We start from the raw sequence: 22,630 nt of genomic DNA, 5'->3' as shown, positions 1-22,630 counted from the left end.
TGAGGCTTGTGTTTTCAGATGGCTCACAGCTTATGCTCCATGATGTCAGGCATGTGCTTGAGATCAAGAAGAACCTGCTTTCTACTGGACAGCTTGATGATGCTGATTATGTTACCACATTTGGTCGTGGAAAGTGGAAAATTAGTAAGGGCTCACTGGTTGTTGCCAGAGGGTCTAAGGTGGACACTCTTTACTTTATGCATGCAGGTGTTTGTCACCATGCTAATGTAAATGCAACCGAGCTGCCGGAAATCTCTTTGTGGCATAGCCGGTTGGGACACATGAGTGTCAAAGGAATGGAGCAATTGTCTCGTTTGGGTTACTTGCCTTCTCTAAAGTTTGCAAGTTTTCAGTTTTGTGAGCATTGTATATATGGTAGGCAACTCCAGTGCCCCCACAAGAAGGCTCTTGGACAGAAAGATGCTCAGTTAGAGCTTGTGCATACAGATGTATGTGAGATGCCTCAGCTTTCTTTGGGAGGGGCAAAATATTTTGTGTCATTTATTGATGATGCGACACGCAAGGTGTGGGTCTATCCTCTTCGTTTGAAGAGTGATACATTCTCAGTGTTTGAGAAGTTTGTTGCTCATGTTGAGAATCAAACTGGCAAAACACTGAAGGCTTTGCGTTCCGACAATGGTGGAGAGTATATGTCCAAACAGTTTCAGGACTTTTGTGATGCTAAAGGCATCAAGAGGGAGCTCTCTACTCCTTATGATCCTCCACAAAATGGGACAGCAGAGAGGATGAACAGGACCATTCAGGAGAAGGTCCGTTCTATGTTGTCACATGCTGCATTACCTCATGGTTTTTGGGCTGAAGCTGTTATGACAGCCGTTCACCTTATAAACAGGTCACCTAACACGAGGCTTGGTGGGAAAGTGCCAGAGGAAGTATGGACAGGGAAGCCTCCGTCCTACAAGCACTTGAGAGTGTTTGGTTGCGTTGCGTACGTGCATATACTCAGGGAAATGCGCACCAAACTTGATCCTAAGTCTCACAAATGCATATTCCTAGGATATGGTGACAGAGGTGAAATGGGGTATAGACTTTGGGATCCCGTGAATAGAAAGATTATACGCAGCAATGATGTCATTTTTGATGAAACATGCATGTATAAGGAGCCTGCAAGGCAACAGGAGCCTGGCAGAGTCATCTTTGATGATGATGGACATCATGGACAACAACCAAGGGCTGTAAATCAGCCATTACAGCAGCAAAACCAGCCCTTAAATGGTGCTGAAAATGGTCCAAATGGACAGCCAGAGATGGCAGAAGATATCCCTATGGATATACCACAGTTAGAGGAGATACCGGGCATGATTTTTCAGCCTTATGGCATGGAACAGGAGCCACCAATAGGCGATATGCAGGCTGGACAGCAACCTGCAAATGATGGTCATTGGGTACAGAGGTCCACAAGACCCTCCAGAGCCCCTGACAGGTTTGTTCCGGGGGTTGACTACTTGATGCTTACTGACTGTGGGGAGCCCTCATGTTATAAGGAGGCTTTACAGAGGGCAGACAAGGCTCTTTGGGAGCGTGCCATGAAGTCAGAGATGGATTCTCTGCACAAAAATGGAACATGGAAGTTGGTGCATTTGCCTGCAGGCAAGAAGGTTTTGCCATGCAAGTGGGTTTACAGGCTCAAAGTTGCACCAGATGCAAAGCCAAGATACAAAGCCAGGTTAGTGGCTAAGGGCTTCAAGCAGGAATATGGTGTGGACTTGGATGAGATCTTCTCTCCAGTGGTCAAAATGACCACACTTAGAGCTGTGTTAGCTTTGGTTGCACATGATGATCTGGATTTGATTCAGATGGATGTGAAGACTGCTTTTCTTCACGGTGATCTCCATGAGGAGATATATATGCAACAGCCAGAGGGTTATGCAGTGAGTGGAAAGGAGAAGCTTGTATGCAAGCTGAAAAAGAGTCTTTATGGACTCAAACAGGCACCAAGGGAATGGTATCGTAAATTTGATACATTCATGAAATCCCAGAAATTCAGAAGAAGTGACATAGATCACTGCTTATACACCAAGAAAGCTTTGGATGGGAGTCTATTGATCCTCATCTTGTATGTTGATGATATGTTGATTGACGAGAAATCTCGTAAAGAGATGGATGCCTTGAAAAAGAGGCTGCATCAAACCTTTGATATAAAGGATTTGGGTGATGCAAATCACATTTTGGGTATGCGGATACTTCGGGACAGAAATCAGCATGTGTTGTATTTGTCTCAGAAGGAATACATTGGCAAAGTTTTGCAGAGGTTCAATATGGACGGGGGGAAGAAGACTAGTACTCCTTTGCCTCCATATGTGAAACTCAGTGCTATGGATAGCCCACAGTCAGATAGTGGCAGGGTTGATATGGCCAAGATTCCATATGCTTCAGCTTGTGGCAGTCTCATGTATGCCATGGTTGCTACTAGGCCGGACATTGCATTTGCAGTGGGAGTGGTTTCTAGATACATGGCCAACCCTGGCAAGAAGCATTGGGAAGCAGTGAAAGGTGTCATGAGATACTTGAAGGGCACATAGGATATGTGCATTTGTTTTGGCAAACAGGATGCATTAGTGCATGGTTACACGGATTCGGATTATGCCGGTCATCCAGATAACCGGAAGTCTACTACCGGTTATGTGTTCACATTCACAGGAGGTGCTGTGTCATGGATATCCAGGATGCAGAAGTGCACTGCCCTATCTACTACAGAGGCCGAGTATATTGCAGCCACAGAGGCTTGCAAGGAGGCATTATGGCTATCTCGGTTAGTGGTTGATTTGGGTTATACAGGGGATATTCCATTGTTGCATTGTGACAGTCAGAGTGCCATCCAGTTGGCAAAGAACCCTGTCTTTCATGCAAAGACGAAGCATGTGGATGTGAAGTATCACTTCATCAGAGAGGTGATAGAGAACAAGCAAATTTAGCTTGTTAAGATTCACACGGATGACAACCCGGCTGATCTGTTGACAAAGAGTTTGCCTCCGGAGCGGTTTGCTCATTGTTGCAGACACTTGATGGGCATTGGATGAGGCCAGTTTCAGCCTTGATATGGCCTTGTACATGCTGATTTTTCTTTTCCTTCATTTAAGGGCACTTTGCCTTTAAGTGGGAGGTTGTTGGGGTAAAGGCATTATGCCCACCCTTATAGTGTGTACAAGCCCATAAGTTATAGTACATAGTACACTTAGTACTTTTAATGTACTAAGTGCACTATGCAGACAGACGGCCAGACAGAGATATACAAACAGTTGGCCTTTGATGTGCTGAAGTGTTATGTCCACGATCATCAAGGTAAGTGGGAATCGTATTTGCCTTTAGTTCAAGCTGTTTTGAATGACTCTTTTTCTTTAGCTATTGGCAGGACTCCATATGAGGCAGCGTTTGGAAGACCTTTCCAGTCGTTGTTAACCAGGACTTCGTCTTCAGTACCGGAGGCAAACAGAGTGACGGAGTCTTACCAGGAGATCTTAGAGTCAGTAAAAGATAGATTGGCTAAAGCGCAAGAGGCCTACACTCAACAGGCCAATAAAGACCGAAGGCACATGAAGTTTTTGGAAGGGGATTGGGTTTATCTTCGGATAATGAAGCAAAGATTGAAGCAGGTGGGCAAGCGATGCCCAAAGTTGTCTTTTAGGAGCTTTGGACCTTTTCCCATCTGGAAAAAGATTAATGAGGTGTCTATGCAGTTAAAGCTACCTCCGAGTTGGACTATGCACGATGTATTTCATGTCAGTTGGTTAAAGCCATATGCAGGTCCAGCCCCTTCAGAGGTCAAAGACGAAGCGGAACCAGACATTGTGGATGAAGCATAAATTATGGTTCCAGAACAGATCCTTCTGCACCGTTTCAAGCATGGCTCCGACCGACGACTACGACAGTTCCTCACGAAGTTTCAGGCCCGAGGAACTCATGAAGCGGTATGGCTCGACAAAGAGTTTTTCGAAGACTATCCGGCGTTATTGACGGATTATTTGGAGGCTATGCAGTTTTCATTAAGTTAAGCAAATGGGGATGTCACGTGCATCCCGCACTTGGATGCCACGTAGACATTTCTGTACAGAAGGTGCAGGACCTGGGATGGTGAATTGGTCCCATGTGAGTCCAGTCCGGGACGAGTCAGCCAGGGATCCATCTCAGTTGTCCGAGGTCAAGTGTGCATTGTCCTGCACAGGAGTCTAAGGTCAGGTGTGCACTGTCCTGCACATGAAACAGTGCCAGTCCGCGCTGCGAGCTCCCTCTGGAATGATGTCAGTGATTATGTGTATCTGGTATGGTACCGGATGCCAGATCGCTGAGTAGTTAGTTAGGGTTTGCGTTTAGAACAAGGGGCCAGCCCATAGGGCTACTCGGGGTCTTTGTGTGGGCATGGGGATAGTGTGGAACCACCCCCATGAGGGCCAGGAAGGCCTTGGTTGAACCCACCAGCCATGGAGGAGCTGTAGGACAGCCCTAGGGGCAGGCCAGGGGTAGCCGACTGATTATCCAGCCATGGGAGGGGTATAGGGCAAGTATGGGGCAGCCCATACAGGCTGCCCAGTTCCCAAACAGCCTAGAAAAGGTGCCCAAACTTGACTTAAAGCAGGCGCCTGATGTCCAGCCAGCCAGGAAGAGATGCGCAGACTTACGGGATTTTTTCCAGCATTTAATGGGATTTTTCAGCATTTAATGCTGGATTTACAGTCGTGGGACAGAATATTGCTGGCCACCTGGATTTACAGCTGGCCGACTGCTCATGATTGGGTAGTATAAATAGTGGAGGCCACAATCCCATTCATTCATCTCATTCTCCACCAAGAGCTCAAGCATAAGAGGCTAGACAAAGCCAAGAGGGTGCAAGCAAAAAGGGGTGAAGGATTCAGGTCAAGGGCAGGGTATTCCCAGCCAAGAAAAGGTCCAAGATTGCTATATTTTCTTTCAGATTTCTCATCATTCTAATAAAGCAAATACACCATCCATGGTGGGGTCCCTACAGAGGGAAATTGGAACCCAATACTGTGTCCTCTCCACCTCTCTCTCTCTCTCTCTCTTTCTCTCTCTTTTGCACTTCTCCTTCCAGTTTGTGCGTTAATTTCCGTCGCAAAAAGAGTGCTGAATTTTGAGTATTGAAGTTACCGATTCTTCTCCGAAGCTTCCGCATATTACATATGCCTTGGTCGAGTGCAGTCGATGTTGTAGAAGCCCTGGCTGCCAATCTGCATTAGGTATGTCCATGAGCAATGCACATGACATCCCTTCCTACTAAACTTGATGACGGGCTTCCAACGTTCGACCTTGGATGATGGTCATCATCCTTTCATGTCCTCATGGAATCCATTGTCATCCTTCAAATCTGGGTAGCTTCCTTCCGAAAACTTTGCCATACACTGGATGCCCTCCGATTTTGGTGTAGATATGTGCATCTATTCTGTCTTGTCCCCTTGGTCCTTCATGCCCCGTCCTTGAACACTTTTTTTGGTCTTCTTTTCTTGAGTATTGAGTTTGGTATCCTCACTCCACCCCTTGGATGATCATATCCCTTCGAACCGTTTTCCTGAAAGCCTTTGCTAAATCTGGCTGCGAGTCTGCATTAGGTATGTCCATGAGCAATGCATCCCTTCCTACTAAACTTGATCACGGGCTTCCAACGTTTGACCTTGGATGATGGTCATCATCCTTTCATCTCCTTATGGAATCCGTTGTCATCCTCCAAATCTGGGCAGCATCCTTCTGAAAACTTTGCCATACTCTGGATGCCCTTCGATTTTGCTGTAGATCTGTGCATCTATTCCGTCTTGTCCCCTTGGTCCTTCATGCCCCGTCCTTGAACACTTTCTTTGGTCTTCTTTTCCTGAGTAGAGTTTGGCATCCTCACTCCACCCCTTGGATGATCATCATCCCTTGGAACCGTTTTCCTGAAAGCCTTTCCTGGTATGCCCCAACTGGCATCTGACTCACAGGGCTGCTATTCCCCTTGGGTCTTGTGGAACACCACCAACCAACCACTTGGGAACTTCTTCTTGGTCTTTTTTTTTTTTTTCCGAGAAAAGATCCTTTCATTAGTTATATAAAAACGCCCGAAGGGCTACAAAAGATCGCTCCTGCTCCTAAGAAAGAGAGAGCAGCGAATACATCATGGCAGCCCGGGAGACTCTCCCTAGGTGCTGCAAAATACAAGCATCAGTATAAAAAACTGAGCGGCTAAATCATACAATGGGGAGGGGGGGCGGGGGGGGGGAAGAGCCAAACAGGTGGCCTGTAGTGCCAACGGGGGGATCCCATGTGTAAGGTGTAGAAAGGGCCACAGCGCCAAGTGGTGTGAAAGGCCTGGCGCCGTAAGATCGCCTCATCCGAGTCTCCCCGGATGCGGTCGTACTGTCCTCGCAGGGTGTGGATCAACTCCTGCCAAATCCCCCGTACAGTCTCTGCTGGTGGCTCCAATCTCCCCTCAAAGGCCGTGAAGCACCGGGCCCTCCAGGTGAACCAGATGGTGAGGCTGCTGAGGAGCTCCCATCGTAAATCCCTCTCCTGTGTCCAGCTGGCGGACGAGAAATCCGATGCCGGAACCAGGCGAGGCTGGCCCCTAATAAATCTGATGGCGTGACTGCCCTGCTCCATCTCATAGCCCATAGCAGGCCCTGACGAAGTCGACCAAGCAGCGGCACCCCACGTAAACATACCCTCTGGAGAGAGGGGGGCCAGAATACGCAGCATCCGCAGCCAAATCTGCTGTGCCTGAGGGCAGTCCCAAAGGCCGCATCGGACGCAGGCCGCCGGAAGACCGCTGTAAACAAGCCAAGTGCCAACTGCTGAGCCCCTGTAGGCGACCAGCCACTGAAAAGCCGAGATCCTGCGGGCCTGCCGACTAGCCCAGAGCCGAGCCCAGAAATCCTCCAGGAAATCCTGTGAGAGTCCCTGTAGACGCCAATGCCCCACTGCCGCTGGAGAAACCGTCCTCCTCGCCGTCAAAATATGCCGTCCCAGCCGAACAGTATACTGGAAAAAGGTGATCTCTGTGGCCTCAAGGGATGCATAAGGATCATGCCACTCGTACTCCCCGGGGTCCCACTGTAGCCGGGCCAAGGGGCGCGCTGCATATGCCCATATGCACCAATCCGGGAGCACATCAGCAGGGTCGGGGTCAATATGCCACTTCCGAGAAGCGGCGGCCACTACCCGAATCCTCTGAAAGGTGCACTCTGCAACCACCACAGGCGACTCCACCTCCACTCTCTGGAGTCTGCCCTCATCCTGAATCTCATAGTAGAGGCATCTGCCATTCTCAGTGCTAGCTCTGACAGCAATCAGGATCTCCAACTGTGTAAAGGCTCCCATCCACCGTGGGGCCACTGGCTCGAGAGGCGTGAACCACTCTTCTGTGAGTGCCTCCTGTATATCATCCCTCATAATCAACCCCCCTCTGAAGTGACTCAGCCTCTCCACCTGGATCTCCTCTGGTAGACTGTAGAAAGCCTGCCAGTCTCCAAAACTACGAGCTGGGCCTGCCGCTAAAGGTCCCCAGGCTAGACGAGGCCGAGAACCTAGCATATGACCCTGCTCCGTGCGAACCGCTGGGCTCCAGATGAGCGGCTGTCTGGCCCGCTCCTCAACACAAGAAGGAGGCCGCTGAGAGAGCCCCGGTCTCAGCAGCTCCCAAGCTCTCAGGATACTCAAAGCAAATCTGTCCTCCCATCCTCTACTGAGGCCTGTCCTCCTCATCTCTATGAAGATCCAGCGAATCTCTGGTGCCCAAGTACCCCCTGCTGGGGGCGCCCGAGCCTGCAGTCGCTGCAAGAGGAGCTCTTTCCAAGGCTCAGCGCCTGGAAGCAACCCCCGAACAATAAGCTTCCCCAATAAGGCTCTACTCTGATCGACTGGATCTATAATGCCCAAACCGCCCTGAGCCAGTGGAAGTGTAATAACTGCCCATGCAACCTTTGCCCGAGCTGGCTGACCGTCCCTCCCGGACCACAGAAAGTTCCTGATCAGCCTCTGTACCTGGCTGATGCAAGAGCTCGAGAAAATCCAGCAAGACGTAATGTACCACATGGTCGCTAATAACACCTGATTTGCCACCACCACCCTCCCAGCCAAGGATAGTCGAGCTGTACTCCAATACAATAGCTTCTTCCGAATGCTCAGAAGAAGCGGGGCAATCTGCTGCTCAGGTGACAAATCTAGGCCAATCTGGCATCCCAAATACCGCACTGCTGTGCCTGGAGGAATCCATCTAAAACCGGGGTCCGGACTCCATGCCGGAGTGGGAGCGCTACTGATCCAAAAGGCCACTGTCTTGCGCCAATTGATCAGTGCTCCCGAAGCTGCACTAAAAACCTGGAGCGATTGCTCAGCCCGAATAAGATTGGCCTCATGGCCATGCAAAAATAAGCCCGTGTCGTCTGCAAACTCAGCATCAAGCAGGTCCTCCCCCCGGACTGGGAGCTGCAGTCCTCGCAAACCAACCTCTTCTGCCGTCAAATACATACTCATAGCCTCCGCAAAGAAGAGAAAAAGGAAAGGGGCGAGAGGACACCCCTGACGGACTGATCTGGTCAGCTCAAAACTCGGCCCCCGTCCTCCTGCAATCAGCACCTGGCTGCGAGCTGTGGAATACAGAGCTGCCACCCCTCTGATCCATCCTGGCTCAAAGCCCAGGCGAAGCATAGTGTCCTCTAAGAAACCCCAATCAACTCTATCGTATGCCTTCTCAAAATCGAGAAGCATCACGACCAAGTCCTCGCCAAGAAATCTAGCTCGGGCCGTCGCCTCCCAGAAAGTAAAGATGTTGTCAAGGATACTGCGCTCCTTGACAAATCCTGTGTGAGTAGCATGAATCAACTCCCCCAAGAAGGGCTGGATCCTCAAACTCAAGGCCTTTGCTAAGACCTTGTAGACAGTATTGAGGATCGTAATAGGCCTCCAATGTCGAATGTCATCTGATACTCCCTCCCCCTTGGGGATAAGATAGATCAAGCCCTCTAAAAAGCTCTGCGGCATCACCCCAGTGTCCAAAACATGCTGAAAGCCCCTGCGGAGGCCTGGCCCCAAAAGGTCCCAATAGCGCATAAAAAAGGCCGGCGTCAGTCCGTCCTCCCCTGGGCAACTATGTCGCGGCAGGACCCTCAAGGCCTCGGCAAGCTCAATCTCTGACAGAGGCGCGCCTAGAACTGTACGCATATGGTCTGTGACCCTCCTCTGCACATGGGCCCACACAGTCTGTCTGCAAACATCTCGATCCTCAGTGGCTGGCTCCGCTGAAAGCAGGTCACTATAAAATGCAGTAGCAATGGCTCTGATCTCCCCGAGCTCAGTAGCTACCGATCCATCCGGTCTACCAAGCTGGCGGACTCCTGCTTGCGCATGACGGGGTCCAGTGATCTCAAAAAACTCTCCAGTCACTCTATCACCAAGCTGCGTCCACTGAGAGGCCTGACGACGATAGTAAAACTCATGTCTCTGCTCCTCTACCTCTCTAACCTCCTGGCGTGCCTGGCTCAGCTGGGACGCCACCCACTCACATGCAGGCTGCTGCTCCTGAAGGCGCTGTAGCGAAGCAAGGCTGCGTCTCAGCCGTTGCTCCCGCTCGCGAATCTCTCCCAGTCGTGTCAAAGCTGCAGCGTGTAGAAAAGAGCTAAGATCAATGAGTCCCTGGGCACACTGGCCCGCTGCATCTTGGTCAAAGCACTGACTATCATGCCAGATCCTCTCAATGTCCTCAGCGAGACTGGGATCTCTGGGATCCTCAACTGCAAGCTGGGCTCCCGTGTCCCCTCCTCCAATGTCAGTATAACTGGCGCATGATCTGAAAATGAGGTGCCAGCGAGAATGCCGACGGAGCCCCCTCGCTCCCCTAACCAGTCGCCCACATAAAAGCGATCAATCCGTGATAGATTAGTCCCTCCCTGCCGGCGATCCGACCGAGAGAAGCTAAGACTGTCCTGAGACCGGGAGAAAGCCCCATGCTGCCATGCATAAGTGATCCTCAATGACATGCAAAACCGGTCCCAAGCTGCAAGCTCCGTGCCGTGCACTGTAACATGACTGCCTCCCACCCTATCTGCCGGGTCCTCAAGCATGTTGAAGTCTCCCCCAACACACCAATGTGCGGCCTCTGGCAATGCATCTGTAACCTGAGTCCAGAACTCTGCTCTGGCACTAGCATGATTGGGCGCATAGATGTTGAGCACACCCAATAGCTCATCATGCATCCTCAGAATGACATACTGTGCTCTACCAGGCACAATGATCCCTCGATCCACAATGGCCTGCCGCCATACATCTGCAATAACCATGCATACTCCTCCCTGTCCACCCAAAGGACCAAACCCTGCAGACCAAAAAGTGTCCCATCTACCAGGCATCACCGAACCATATCTTCGGATCCTGCTCTCACCCAAGTGGTGCTCCTGCATCATCAAAATATCAATGCTGCCACCAACCAAGCATCTCTGAAGCTCCTGCCTCAAGCAACCTCGATAGCGTATAAAGTGTGCTCCGCCAAGGCCCTGTACATTCCATGAGATGATCCTCATGGATGCCCTGCTGAGGTGGATGCTGTCTCAGCCGTTCGGCGGGCCTTCGCAAGCGGCTTGGATGGAGAGTAGTGCCCATCCGAACGGCTGCGAATCTGCCCACCCGGTGTACTGCAAGAATCTCGGATCAGGCGCCAGTGGCTGTGGCCAATGGCGACTGCCTCCTGCTCTGACAGAGCAACCTCGTGTATACTCACATATCCAGGGTCGCGTGCCAAGTCTGCCACTATGCGCACGACCAAATGCCGAATCCCTGAGGTATCCACACTCCCGGGATCCAAGAAAAAATGAGCCAACTCCCAAAGTCGGCCTATCACATCTGTCACCTCCAGATCGCTCATGTGATGAGAAAACTCAACTGCCTGAGTCTTCAAAGTGCTGAGAGCGAGCTCTAGAGTCCACTCCCGGTCACAAGGTCCACAAAGAGGGAACGAGAAGGCCACCGCTGAGTCTAGTGCCTCCTCCCCGCGGGCCGGAGGTATCACTACATGAACTCGGATGGGTGCTGGCTCATGGGGGCCCTCTGCTCCAAAAAGCCGTGTGAAGGTATAATCAAAAGCCTCCGAGCGCTGTCTAATGCCAAGGCGACTCAGCCGACTGCGGATAGATGAAATCCGTGAGGCCCTAATCGGCATAGGTCTCCTCCGTGATGCTCGAGCGAGGTCAGTGCTCAGCGCTCTCCGGACTGCAGGTGAGCGCCAGGGAACTGCCAGGGCCTCCCGGGAAGGTGAGGCGGGCGGAGGGGGAGGAGGGGGAGGCGAGGGAGGTGAAGAGGGAGCCGCTGCCGAAACCGGAGCGGAGACGGGAGGAGGCGAAGGTGGAAGCGAGGCGGTGGGAGGGGACGGGGGTGGGGGGGGTGAAGGAGGGGGTGCTGGCATCTCCTGGTCCTCAGTCGCTGCAGGGGTCTCCTCCTGAAGGGGAGCAAAGCTGTTCCTCACGGGAACCCAGTGGGGCTGAGACTGTGGCTGCTGCTGCAGCGGTCTTTGGGCGTGCTGCTGTGGCTGTCTCCCTCGGCGGCGCCCCTGTCCAGGCTGCCACTCCGAGGTCTCTGTGGCCTGAGCAGGTGTCCCGGACGCAGCCTGCCGAGCCGAATCTGTGGGCGGGCCATCAGCAGCCTGCTGCTGTGGTGAGGGTCGAGGTCTCCTGCGAGGGCAGGCCTTGGCCAGATGACCGACCTGCCTGCAAATGAAGCACTGGTTCGGGAGCCCCGAGAACTCCACTCTCTGATCTATCCACCCCCCCCCTATCCTAGGTAGCTGAATGACCTTAGGAAGGGAGGAGATGTCAGACACCAACACTCTGACCGAAGGTAGCCCAGCTGCTTTGGCCACCACTGAAGCAGCTGAGGGGCCCGTCTCTAGTACCGAGCCCACCAATGCTCCGAGCCTGGAGAGGAGCGGAAGATACTCCCGGCGGAGACCAGGGAAACAAACTGTAATATGGAAGAGGCGCTCTCCCTGCTCCGCCGCTGCTGGGTCAAATCCATGCTGCCAAGGTCTGAAGAAAGCCCGAGCACCCCTGATGTCCAGAGGACTCATGGCAAGGACCTTGGCAACGCTCTGGGCGGCCTCGAACTCGATCTGATAATGGCCCCGGCCCAGGAGCTGTACATCCAGGATCTTGCCCACATCTGCAAGAAGGCGAGCCTGAAGAAGATCCCTGATCTCCCCTGTGCTGGGGCGAGTGCCGACTATACGGCAGATGGTGGAATGAGCCTGGAGGCGTTCCACCTCTGCGGTGAGGCTCGCTTCCTCTTTCGGCGAAAGAGAAAGCCTGATGGGGATGTCCTCGGGGGCGGGCGAGGGGGCTGCGGAAGAGTCCCTCTGAGGCAAGGCGGGAGGAGTCTCCATCAGAGTTTGAAGCTCAGGCGAAGGCGAGGCGAAGGCGGAAATCCTGCAAGAAACGGGCTGCACACAAAGAGGCGGGAGACCGGATGAAAATGAAAAAACAAAACCCCCTGGGGGTGAAAAACACAGCATGAAAGAGGAGGGAGGGGGCGAAAAAACGAAGGGAAAGCCCTTGGGGGGGGGGGCGGGGCGGCAACAACGCGCAAGGGAGGGGGGGGGGGCGGGGCGTTGCTGAAGGGAGGCAGGCGCAAACAGGCGAAGAGGGGGGGGCGAACAGGCGAAAAAGGGAGGGGGGGCGAGCAGGCGAAGAGGGGGGGGGGGGGGGGCGAACAGACGAAGAGGCTAGGAGGGGGGGGGACGAGATGGCGAGGAGGGGGGAGGCGCAGCAGCGAGGAAGGAGGGGCGCAACGGCGAGAAGAAGGGGGGGGGGCACAGAAACGATGGCAGGCGGGGGGTGGAAGGAACGCGAGGGAGGGAAAGCGATGGGCGCGCAGCGCAGGGTGGAGGCGGGAGCTTCAGCACTTCTTCTTGGTCTTGTGTTACTCTCCTTGGACTTGAAACCTTCATCTGGGACACTTCAGCAGTTAGCATTGCTGAACCTGCTGTAATACAAATGTCACACGGAAGCTCTGATGTTCTTTTAGCCCTAAATGCTTTTCACACGAACACTAATGCAATCATGTAGAAGAGAGAAGGAGAGAAGAGAGCAAGAATTTTCCTAAATCCTAGTGTATATTCATATATTAGCCTTGGTCCTGAAGCACACCTAAAAGGAATCCTTGACTATCCTATTCCCTATTGGGTGATTGGGACCACATTGGGTGTACTGTGTATGCTCCATCTACTCTCTTGCTCCATCTGCTCTCTCTTTGTCTCGTATCTGCTCTTTCCCCATAATCAACAATAAACGCGCCTAGGCTTGCAAATCATGGATCAACGTCTGCTCACAAATGATTGGGAGTATGACGCATCCATAGAGAGTCGAGACTCTTGTGGATTTTGCCATAGGCCAAGTGTATGGTGTTAGTTGGGAAGGGATTGTCCAATCCATATCTGGGGCCACAACAGAGGAGGAATAATTTTAGGGTATCTGCGATTATATATATATAGGGTCATTGAACATGAAAGGATCCAAAGACCTATGGTGCAACCCTAACCACAAGTTACAACAAAGAAGCTTCGACTACGTTGCATGTAACACTAGGTCACCTAGTTAGGTCTACAATTGCAGAAGTCCAATAAAGGCTGCATGTCTAGGTCATAGTGACCAGTTTTCCGCATCTGGAAGTGGGGAGAATGATGTTTCCTTGTGCTCCAAGTAAGTTGGAGGGGATGCCACGTGCATCACTTACGTGAGTGCCATGTGGACATGCGTTTTAGCATTAGGAGACTCAAGGGAAAATGTAAGTGCAGAAACAGATGCGTTTGGAGCATATTTGACAGCCCAATAGGTGCTTAGAAGTGCCCAAGACATGCACCCATTACGTAAGTGCCATGGGGACATGATTATTAGCAATAGGAGACTGAATGGCAAGTATTGGACCAAAATATTTCTTTGCTATTAATTAATTAATTAGTTGGTAGAAGGGAGGTAACCTTAGACATGGAATAAGAGGAGGATTAGACCTTAGAACAATTGTAAAAAAAAATATCTCGATTCTTCCCTAGCGCTAACTTTCTGGAGTATTCGATCAAGGGTTTAAAAGCCCAACGTTGCCTCGTATTCAAGCTGGGGCAAAGCCAGAGAGAGAGAGAGAGAGAGAGAGAGAGAGAGAGAGAGAGAGAGAGCACCGTATATAGAGATGCAGAGCGAGAGAAAAAGACGAATGCAGGGTGTAAATATATATTTTTTTCTTGCTTGCGAGTCCGAAGAGAGAGAGAGAGAGAGAGAGAGAGAGAGAGAGAGAGAGAGAGAGAGAGAGAGAGAAGACGACGATCAAATAAACCTTAGCTTGTGATTAATTTAAAGCTTGACACGGTCGGGACTAATTAAGTAATTGGGCCCTCGCCTGAATAGGGGTAGTAACAAAACAGATTAATTGGAGCTCTTGCCCAAAACAGATTCGATTGGAGAAGATTTGATAGCCCAATAGGCATGTAGAAGTTCCCAAGACATGCACCCATGGGTTGTATCTTTTGGGCACAACATGAACACAAGGAATGACATTTACGATAATATTTTTGGGTCTAAATGTGATGGCCAACTAGAAAATGATCAGCCATCTGAACATATGAATACATAGTTAAAGAAAGAGATGAAACCATCCATATGCTGGTGTCACACATGGACAGACACACACGAGACTCCGAAATACCCAATAGCGTGGAAGCCTTGTTGTACCTGATCTAGCTCTAAGCCTTTGATTAGGAACACTAATGCAAACACAATGAATAGACATCAGAGAGAAGAGAGAGATGAACTATATTTTTAGTATATTGATATGATACAAAAAGATGTTTTTTGACTGTACAACTTCAGTGTTGTCTTTGGCCTTCCCAAAATGGTAAACAAAAGACCCTATCTAGATTGACTAAGAACTGTCCTTGAGGTGGGGATCAGATGCCTATGACTGAATTTGTGCATGTTATTTATAGGCTCTTAGGAACATCCATGCAGCTATCCGACTGCTGTCAGCCAGCAGAAATAAGCACAAAAATTTATATAATATTATTAAATGCTGCTTTGTCTATTTGTTGCTCTTGACTTGGCCAACTCATGGGCTGTCTTCAGGGACTTCTTCTTTATTTGCCAGAGCGCGTTATGTACTCTAAAACTGTTGACTAAACATGGATTAGGTAGGAGATTAGCCATGTCCACGTGTGCACGTGACATTCCCTTGTGCTAAACTTGATGATGGGTTGGAGACTGCTTCCTCTTGACTCCGTACTTTTACTTGATTTTTGACGTTTGCTTTGAGAATTGTGCATCCGTTCCACTTTGTCCCCATGCTTGCAATCCTGTTCCCTTAACACATCTATGGTCTCCTGCTGATGATCATGCCTGTTGCTCCACCTTTGGAACTGATCCGAGAGCCAATGGTATGCTCCTTTGAGCACACACTCCTAGGGAATGCTTTTGTCTGGCTTTGTTTGCCGTAGACCACCTCATAAATGCTACCCTTGGCTGCATTCTTCCATGGATCTGTGCACCTTTTCTTGGGACAATTGAGTGCTTAGATGGCTTATAGTCTGAATGCTCTAATAACAATGTTGCATGCCCAGAAGCCTTGCTGTACTTGGTCCAGCCCCTAACCTAAGCCTACTGATTAGGAACACTAATGCAAATACAATGAATAGCCAGTGGAGAGAAGAGAGAGATGAACTGCATTTTTAGTATATTGATATGATACAAAAAGATGTCTTTGACTGCACAACTTTTGTGTGGTCTTCGGCCTTCCCAAAATGGTAAACAAAAGACCCTATCTAGACTGACTATGACCTGCCCCTGAGGTGGGGATCAAATGCCTATGATTGAACTATTGCTTGTTATTTATAGGCTCTTAGGAACATCCATGCAGCCATCCGACTGCTGTCAGCCAGCTCCCTCAAAAACAAAAAAAGTTTCTTGCGAGAAAGTGTGCATGCTTAAGGAGTTCTAAATTCCTATTTTTTGCTTTTCAGAATTTAGACGACTGAGTTTGAGTTGTTTCTTGTTTCAGAGAAGACATTTGTTGCCGACAAGAGAATAACAGGAAGTTCCAAGGAAACTCTCCAGTTTGGACCTGACAAAAATAACAACCCAGGTATTAAGCTTTTGGATTAGCACCATGTTCTTTGCATGTCTGACTGGATATTTGGACTTTGGCTGTTGACCTGAGGGGAGGGTCGGCATCAATTGGCATTGCCAGCCCCAAGTGTGCCCCCCCGTCCCCCCTCTCCCTCCTCTCTTAATCCGAAATAAACCGGTCATCTGATCTTACCATTTTCTCCCTTGCAGGAGGATTAATAGAACCAATGCCGATAGTTTTCAACTCTCTCATTGACCGTCTCATTCAGTGGCACATACTTCCTGCAAGCAAAAGACCCGACTATTGTAGCATTAAGGTTTTAGAAGAGGTAGGGTCAAACCTGAGCCAAGCTGCTTGTGCACATCACAGGAATTGCATAATGATTCTAAGCTCTTGTTGCTAATTGTGCTTGTATAAAATTAATCTATTTTCTATACCAAAGGTGATCCTTGCCTATGAGGATTTGACTTGTTTACTTACAATGACAGGGTGAGGATTGCCCTCCTTTTATACACTATCAACACTTAGATCCATATTTTTGCTGTTTCTTCTTGATGGCGGAGTGTACTCTTGTTATGGGGCATAATTTATCCATGGACAGTGGGGACTACAAAAGCCGATTCAAACTCTTACTTCCTTCAGGGTATGATTGCTATACTGAAAGACACCTCTTGTTTTTTTGCCTTTCAAAACACGTGTACATACTGGTACAACCATGCACCCACCTATGTGCGCAGGCATATGCACACGTGTATGCAAATGTTTACTCCCACAGAAGAGAAGTTGCATATCCTTGATTTGCGTAGTGGTGTCTTTGACACCCTTGTTTTAAACACATTTCTACACAGGCGCTCAAACCTCCACCCATCAGACAGGCAAGGGGTTGGAGGGAAGAGATCCCCTCCCCAAGGCTTATGGGCCAGAGCACATTTGTAAAGGGAAGTCTACAAAAACTAAGAACGAGTACATATGATCATGATTGGATGTCAGAAACATACCTAATAAAAGTCTCCCAATTACAGGAAAGCTCCATCATGTACAAGCCCAAACATTTATGATCTCGATACTGCATCACCTGTGAGAGGGGGCCAAAACCATCTTAGAAGAGGCAATGAAATCTCCATAGTAGAGTGAGCATCTACATACGTAATGCTTCTGCGTCTCAATCTCTCCAGTCCTGCGTGCTCATGCCTCTCGTGGAATGCTCTTAGCTCTCCTAGACTCAATTTAAAGGTTGTGTAGGAAGTTTGCTACAAATGCGAGAAGTTTCATAAATGTTTCATACAAGGGGGTTTGGGGGGGGGGGGCAGGTTGGGATACCAGGTCAAAAAAATCATATATAAACGTTTCATACAAGGGGGTGGGATACCAGGTCAAAAAAATCTCCAAATGCCAGAAGTTTCATAAACGTTTCATACAAGGGGGGAGTACCAGGTGAAAAAAATCATATATATGCTACCTATTTTATGTGAGAATGCTGAAGTATGAATAACTATCTCCGTGCCTGGCCTCTATACAAGGAGTGTTTGTTGGCTGCCACCTGGTGAGGTGTTGAGAGTATGCTACCTATTTTATGCCAAAATGCTGTACAGGAAGCTATGAAACAATCAACTTCAAGAGAAAACGTCTCCAAATGCTAGAAGTTTCATAAACGTTTCATACAAGGGGGGAGTACCCGGTGAAAAAAATCATATATATGCTACATATTTTATGTGAGAATGCTGAAGTATGAATAACTATCTCCGTGCCTGGCCTCTATACAAGGAGTGTTTGTTGGCTGCCACCTGGGTGAGGTGTTGAGAGTATGATCTTGGTTTTACCAAGATTCACCGTGAGAGCCCTCTCGTCACAAAAAATCTAAAGTGCATCTAGATGTCTTTGCAACCCCTCCGCTGAATCTGAGATCAGGACTATGTACTTGCATAAAAGAGAATGGGCAATTCTGTTTGGACTAGCTGTGCCCGTGTACCTCCCAATCTGTTGATGAAATCTAAGATCTCATCAATGTATAGCCCAAAGACTGGGAGAGAGTGTGAGCCCTGTTTGACATCAATGGTGCTACAAATCTCACTTGACATAGCACTTCAAGCCCAAACCCAGCCAAACATTTTCCCATTAGAGTGCCATCATCCCCCATATTATTACTGGTGGAAAGGGAGCTCTTGTAGGTGAGTGAAATGCTGTGATCTCGGCACTGAGTCAAAGGCCTTCTTGAAATCCATGAAGCAACAAAAGGCCCATTTCTTATGTGCTCTTGCCTTCTCAATGGCAGCCTGTAGTGTAAAGGTGTGGTCTAATAGCTCCTCCTAAATTGTGGCCCTTTGTCGGTGTCCCTCTGCCTGTGAACTAATCTGATACTCCAAGATTTCTCCATAAATCTTGGTCAATATGTGGCGAATCTTGATGGTTCAGAAGTTATTACAGTTCAAGGGGTCCCTTGCTTTATGAATGGGAATGATGGTGTGGGTACTCGAGGATGGGGGAAACCCTCACAAGAGCCCTATTTAAGATGTGAGCTAGGGTAGGAGCCAAGGTCTTCCAAACATGTTCTAGATGTTCGGTGCGAAGGTCTACATCATCCTTGGCTCTACTATTGTGTAGCTTTCTTTAGTAGGCCATTCGTGACATTAGAGGTGGTAAAGAGGATGGCAGATGCAGGGGGTGGGATGTAAGCTATGTCAAATAGGGCCTAATTTGGGATGTCCTAGAGGTTGTGGGCATGAGTTTTCTATGTGGAGAGGTCAATGATGGGGGTGGACTGCTTTTATTCAATGATGTGCCAAGTGTCAAGATTGCTCCATAAATCTTGGCCAATATGTGGCGAGTCATGATGGTTCAGAAGTTACCCACCCGGTCCTTCCCTAGTCTGATTATCACCCACTGCATCCTCCTTGGAACTATGGTGCGGGAATCCACCACCGTTGGAAGAAGCTACTCACTAACATAGATACACACATCACCTTGGATCCCAGATGGGATGAAGGCGCGTGACCAAAAAGGTGTGACTCCTGCCTTGCAAAATCTTTCCGCATTTGCAAGTACGACCAGTTAACAAATGATGCTCTTGCAGGAAGAGGATGACGATAGAGCCTCCCACTAAGGCTCTCTGCGACTCGTCACAAAGGACCCCCTGCCTAGAGCGACATTGCAGGCCGCCCAATCCTTGAATGTTCCAAGTGACTATCCGCATCACAGGGATCTAGTGGGGTGAGATCTGTCTGTGCTGCCTTCCACCTGTGAGACTTGGGCAAGGGTTTTGGTGGGGAGCAGTCATAGCTGTCCTAGTGAGTAGATGACCAAGGTGTTTGTAGCGTACGCCAAGCTAGGACCGTGTGAAACAACGGGGCCTTCTTTATAGCTGAGTTTAGTGAGTCTTTAGCAATCCTTTACACAACATACATGAAATGAAAGAGTAGTCGAGCCACTTTTGGTCTCAGAGACCCCTTTTTTTGTAGACGGTTATAGAACCTTCTTTCTGGATCCTCATACTCAAACCACCACCATGTGGAAAGCATGTGAGTTTGCTGGATGAGGGCCATCGTGATAATTTATTATATATAAACAGCTCATGCATAGCACCCATCTCTAATAGGAATCTTCCATAGTTAGTCATGGGTGCAATGTTATGTGAGGTCTGCTGAATATCCAAGTCCTGTGTCATAGATGCCACATCTTCACTCAGGGCAAAGTTTCGCGATGATCTTGGTAAACCACCCATGTTCTCGCTTTGCGACTTTTCGTCAACTTGAATCATCCCAATTTTACTCTTCGCCACTTGCATGGTGTGGGGTCATCTCCCACATAGATCTTGGTTCCTTTGAGAGTCTGCCTCTTCTTCAGGATTTCCATTCGAGCTTAGGCATCCTTAAATTCAAAGAGAAGGGGCGTGTGCTTGGAGGGCATGGAAATAAAGCAGTGTCTAGGTGGTCTCCTTCCTGTTGTTTGTGTGCCTTAGAAGAGGGCCTGAGTGCAAGCAAATAGGTATGGCGACATCGATGCAGAGGCGGCAAGGATGGCAAGATGACAAGAAGCAGAGGAGCAGGATAAGGAAGGCAGCAGGTGTAGAGACTCGTGAGGAGAGAAAAATTTCAAGTCTAGGAATTGAGGTGTGAGCTTGCACACTTGCTTGTGCTTTTTATGGATATTATTATTCATCCTGTTGGTTTCTATTCAGCTACATTTTCTGTGCAGGTCTTGAAGCAATCCTTGTTCTTAATTATTTATATAAATGTGGAGCAGGTGTGCATTAGTAATACAAGGAAACAGTGCTGATGTGGCTACCCGAGCAATACTTGCATCACCAGGAAAGCGGATCATGATTACTTTTGCAAAACTTCTTGGCAGTAAAGTCTCTGATGTGTGCTCTTTGGGTGGCAAGTTTGCGCATCCTGCACCAACAACTACTGCCCCCACATCAACAGCAACGGCATGGTCGCCAGTTGGTCTACACGGTGGGGCTTCTGGTGTCCAGGGAATAGTGCCTGCAGTGGTGAAGCATTATGGAATGGCAACTGCTTCTGGTGTGTTGCCCATACCTTCTGTACGGCCGTTTTTATACTCACCTCACCATATTCCTCAACATTTGGCGGCTGCCCCCGTAAGTGTGCAAGCAGTTATCCCTGCAGGCCAAGCACGGACTTATCCACCCATGGGTGCCTTGAGTCAGGGATGGTCTGCTGTTCCTCGAGCTCCGAGACCACCGAATACTGGTACAGGCGTCTTCTTTCCGTCCAGTGGTTCTTCTGGTGGTAGTCCTGGGCAACTGCTTGGTCCTCACATGCAGGCAGGAGCTACCATCGTGTCACCACTCTCACAGAAACCTGAACCTTCGGTAGCTTTTACACCATCTACAACAGAGGCATCTAACTTTGCATACCCACCAAGCAGGATTCCGAGACCTTCAACAGCAACTGACCAGAGTGATCACTTGGTTGAACGAGCCGAATCCTTCCCGCCCTGGCACTCTCCAGGTTCCAACGAGCCTATTATACCTAGGAAAGGGACACGCAAGGAGCCTGCAAATGCTGGCCTCAAATTAGAGGCCAACGGTAACAACAGGAACAACAAAGATGAGCAGCATCAGCAGCAGAGAGGTTTCCATCGTTCCAACAAATCAGGTGGAGGCAAAATTTAAAATCTTTTTTGGCTGGAGGCATTGGTTTGGTGAGGGTGATGATTTTAGCAAAAAAAAATTATTTTCCCACCAGGCTTGCAGTTTTCTGTTGCCTTTGTAAGCTTTATTTGTTCCCTTCACAAAAGCTTTTCATTTGTTGACATTGATTTATTGTTATTTGAGCTACAATTCACATTGAAAAAAGGATTCTTGTTCATGTGGGAGTTTCCACTTCAGAGATTTGATTTAAGAGTTTTTTTTTAAGAGCTAATGTACATGATGGGAGGTGTGTGTTCGTGTGCTCGTGCTCTTTTTATTACATTCACTAGGACAACGGTGAACGCTTTTGCTTCTTGTTTTAAGAATAGGTATGTCTTATTCAAATATGATTTGTGGTTTCTATGGATGGCAAAAATGAGTGCTTAACTACGTAGGAATATGACCACCCCGGTGTGTCCAAGCTTGTTATGTTTCGAAGCAGCAGCACACTCCTTACATGATGCTCTTGTCACTCAGTGAATGCAAAGGCTTCTAATCACAAGGATAATAGGCTTTTTGGGTCTTGGCTAGCAGAGAAGCTGTATACAAAAGCAATGAATCTCATCCACGCTTATTGAGAAGCTGCATATAAAGAAAGTACTTACACTCTCCATCTGTCCCCCCCCCCGTTCTCTCTCTCTCTCTCACACACACACACCCCGTCTATTTTGTGTGCCCCGCCCCCCCCCCCCCTCCCCCCTCCCTCTCCCCCCTCTCTCTCTCTCTCTCTCACACACACACACACACACATTTTTTTTAGTAATGATTATATTAGAACTGGGAAACATCAATGCGAGGTGAAAACCCACGAAGTAATATGCACTGCACAATGGCGAGTCCCGAAAGGACCCATATTAGAGTTCCTAAAAAACGCTCAAAGAAAGTGACAAAGTCAACAAATCAACATCTTGGCTCGCATAACAACCGTGCAGTGTCTGTCTCGCAAGGAGAGGTTGAACGAGGTCTCTGACGTATGTTGTGCAGACATGAATCGGTTTTGGCTGCTCCAAATTGTCCACAGCCTAGAACCGTACTGAGGAGAAGAACGCAACATAAGGACGGTTGGCACTCCCATCCTCTGCTGTGTGTCCATCCCTTGCACCGCCTTCCCAAACTTGTGGTACGCCTTCTTGGACTTGCTTTTCGGCGACTGGCTACTGCCGTGCATCCCCACCCACGATGCCTTCTGTCAGCCCTTGCAACTAGCTACTGTCGTGCACCCCCAGCCAATGCCTTGCCTTGCCTACAGCGGAGAGAATCGACTCTACCACCCGTCACTTTATATCAAGGATGCGATTCAGATCGCTTTTCTCCAAAAACTAAAAGCAATAGTAAAAGCACATCCTCCAAATAAGAATTATTATTTTATCATCAAAGGATTTA

General features: G+C 49.1%; 1 protein-coding gene across 1 annotated transcript in view; it reads left to right on the top strand.

The window, feature by feature from the left end:
- LOC147611778 (uncharacterized) overlaps nucleotides 1-21,480 on the top strand; it is a 66,111-nt gene extending 44,631 nt beyond the window's left edge. Inside the window, exons 4-7 of the mRNA XM_086784836.1 lie at nucleotides 16,027-16,110; nucleotides 16,305-16,423; nucleotides 16,584-16,738; nucleotides 20,335-21,480. Of these exons, the coding sequence (XP_086640962.1) occupies nucleotides 16,027-16,110; nucleotides 16,305-16,423; nucleotides 16,584-16,738; nucleotides 20,335-21,229 (1,253 nt within the window). The 3' untranslated portion in view covers nucleotides 21,230-21,480. The remainder of the gene's footprint in view (nucleotides 1-16,026; nucleotides 16,111-16,304; nucleotides 16,424-16,583; nucleotides 16,739-20,334) is intronic.
- The last annotated feature ends 1,150 nt before the right edge of the window (nucleotides 21,481-22,630 follow it).

This window comes from Cibotium barometz, chromosome 47 (assembly GCF_041138505.1).
Source record: "Cibotium barometz isolate CiBa-2024 chromosome 47, ASM4113850v1, whole genome shotgun sequence".
Classification (NCBI taxonomy): Eukaryota; Viridiplantae; Streptophyta; class Polypodiopsida; order Cyatheales; family Cibotiaceae; genus Cibotium; species Cibotium barometz.
Note: the sequence above shows the minus strand (reverse complement) of the source record. Positions and strands in the feature narration are given on the sequence as shown.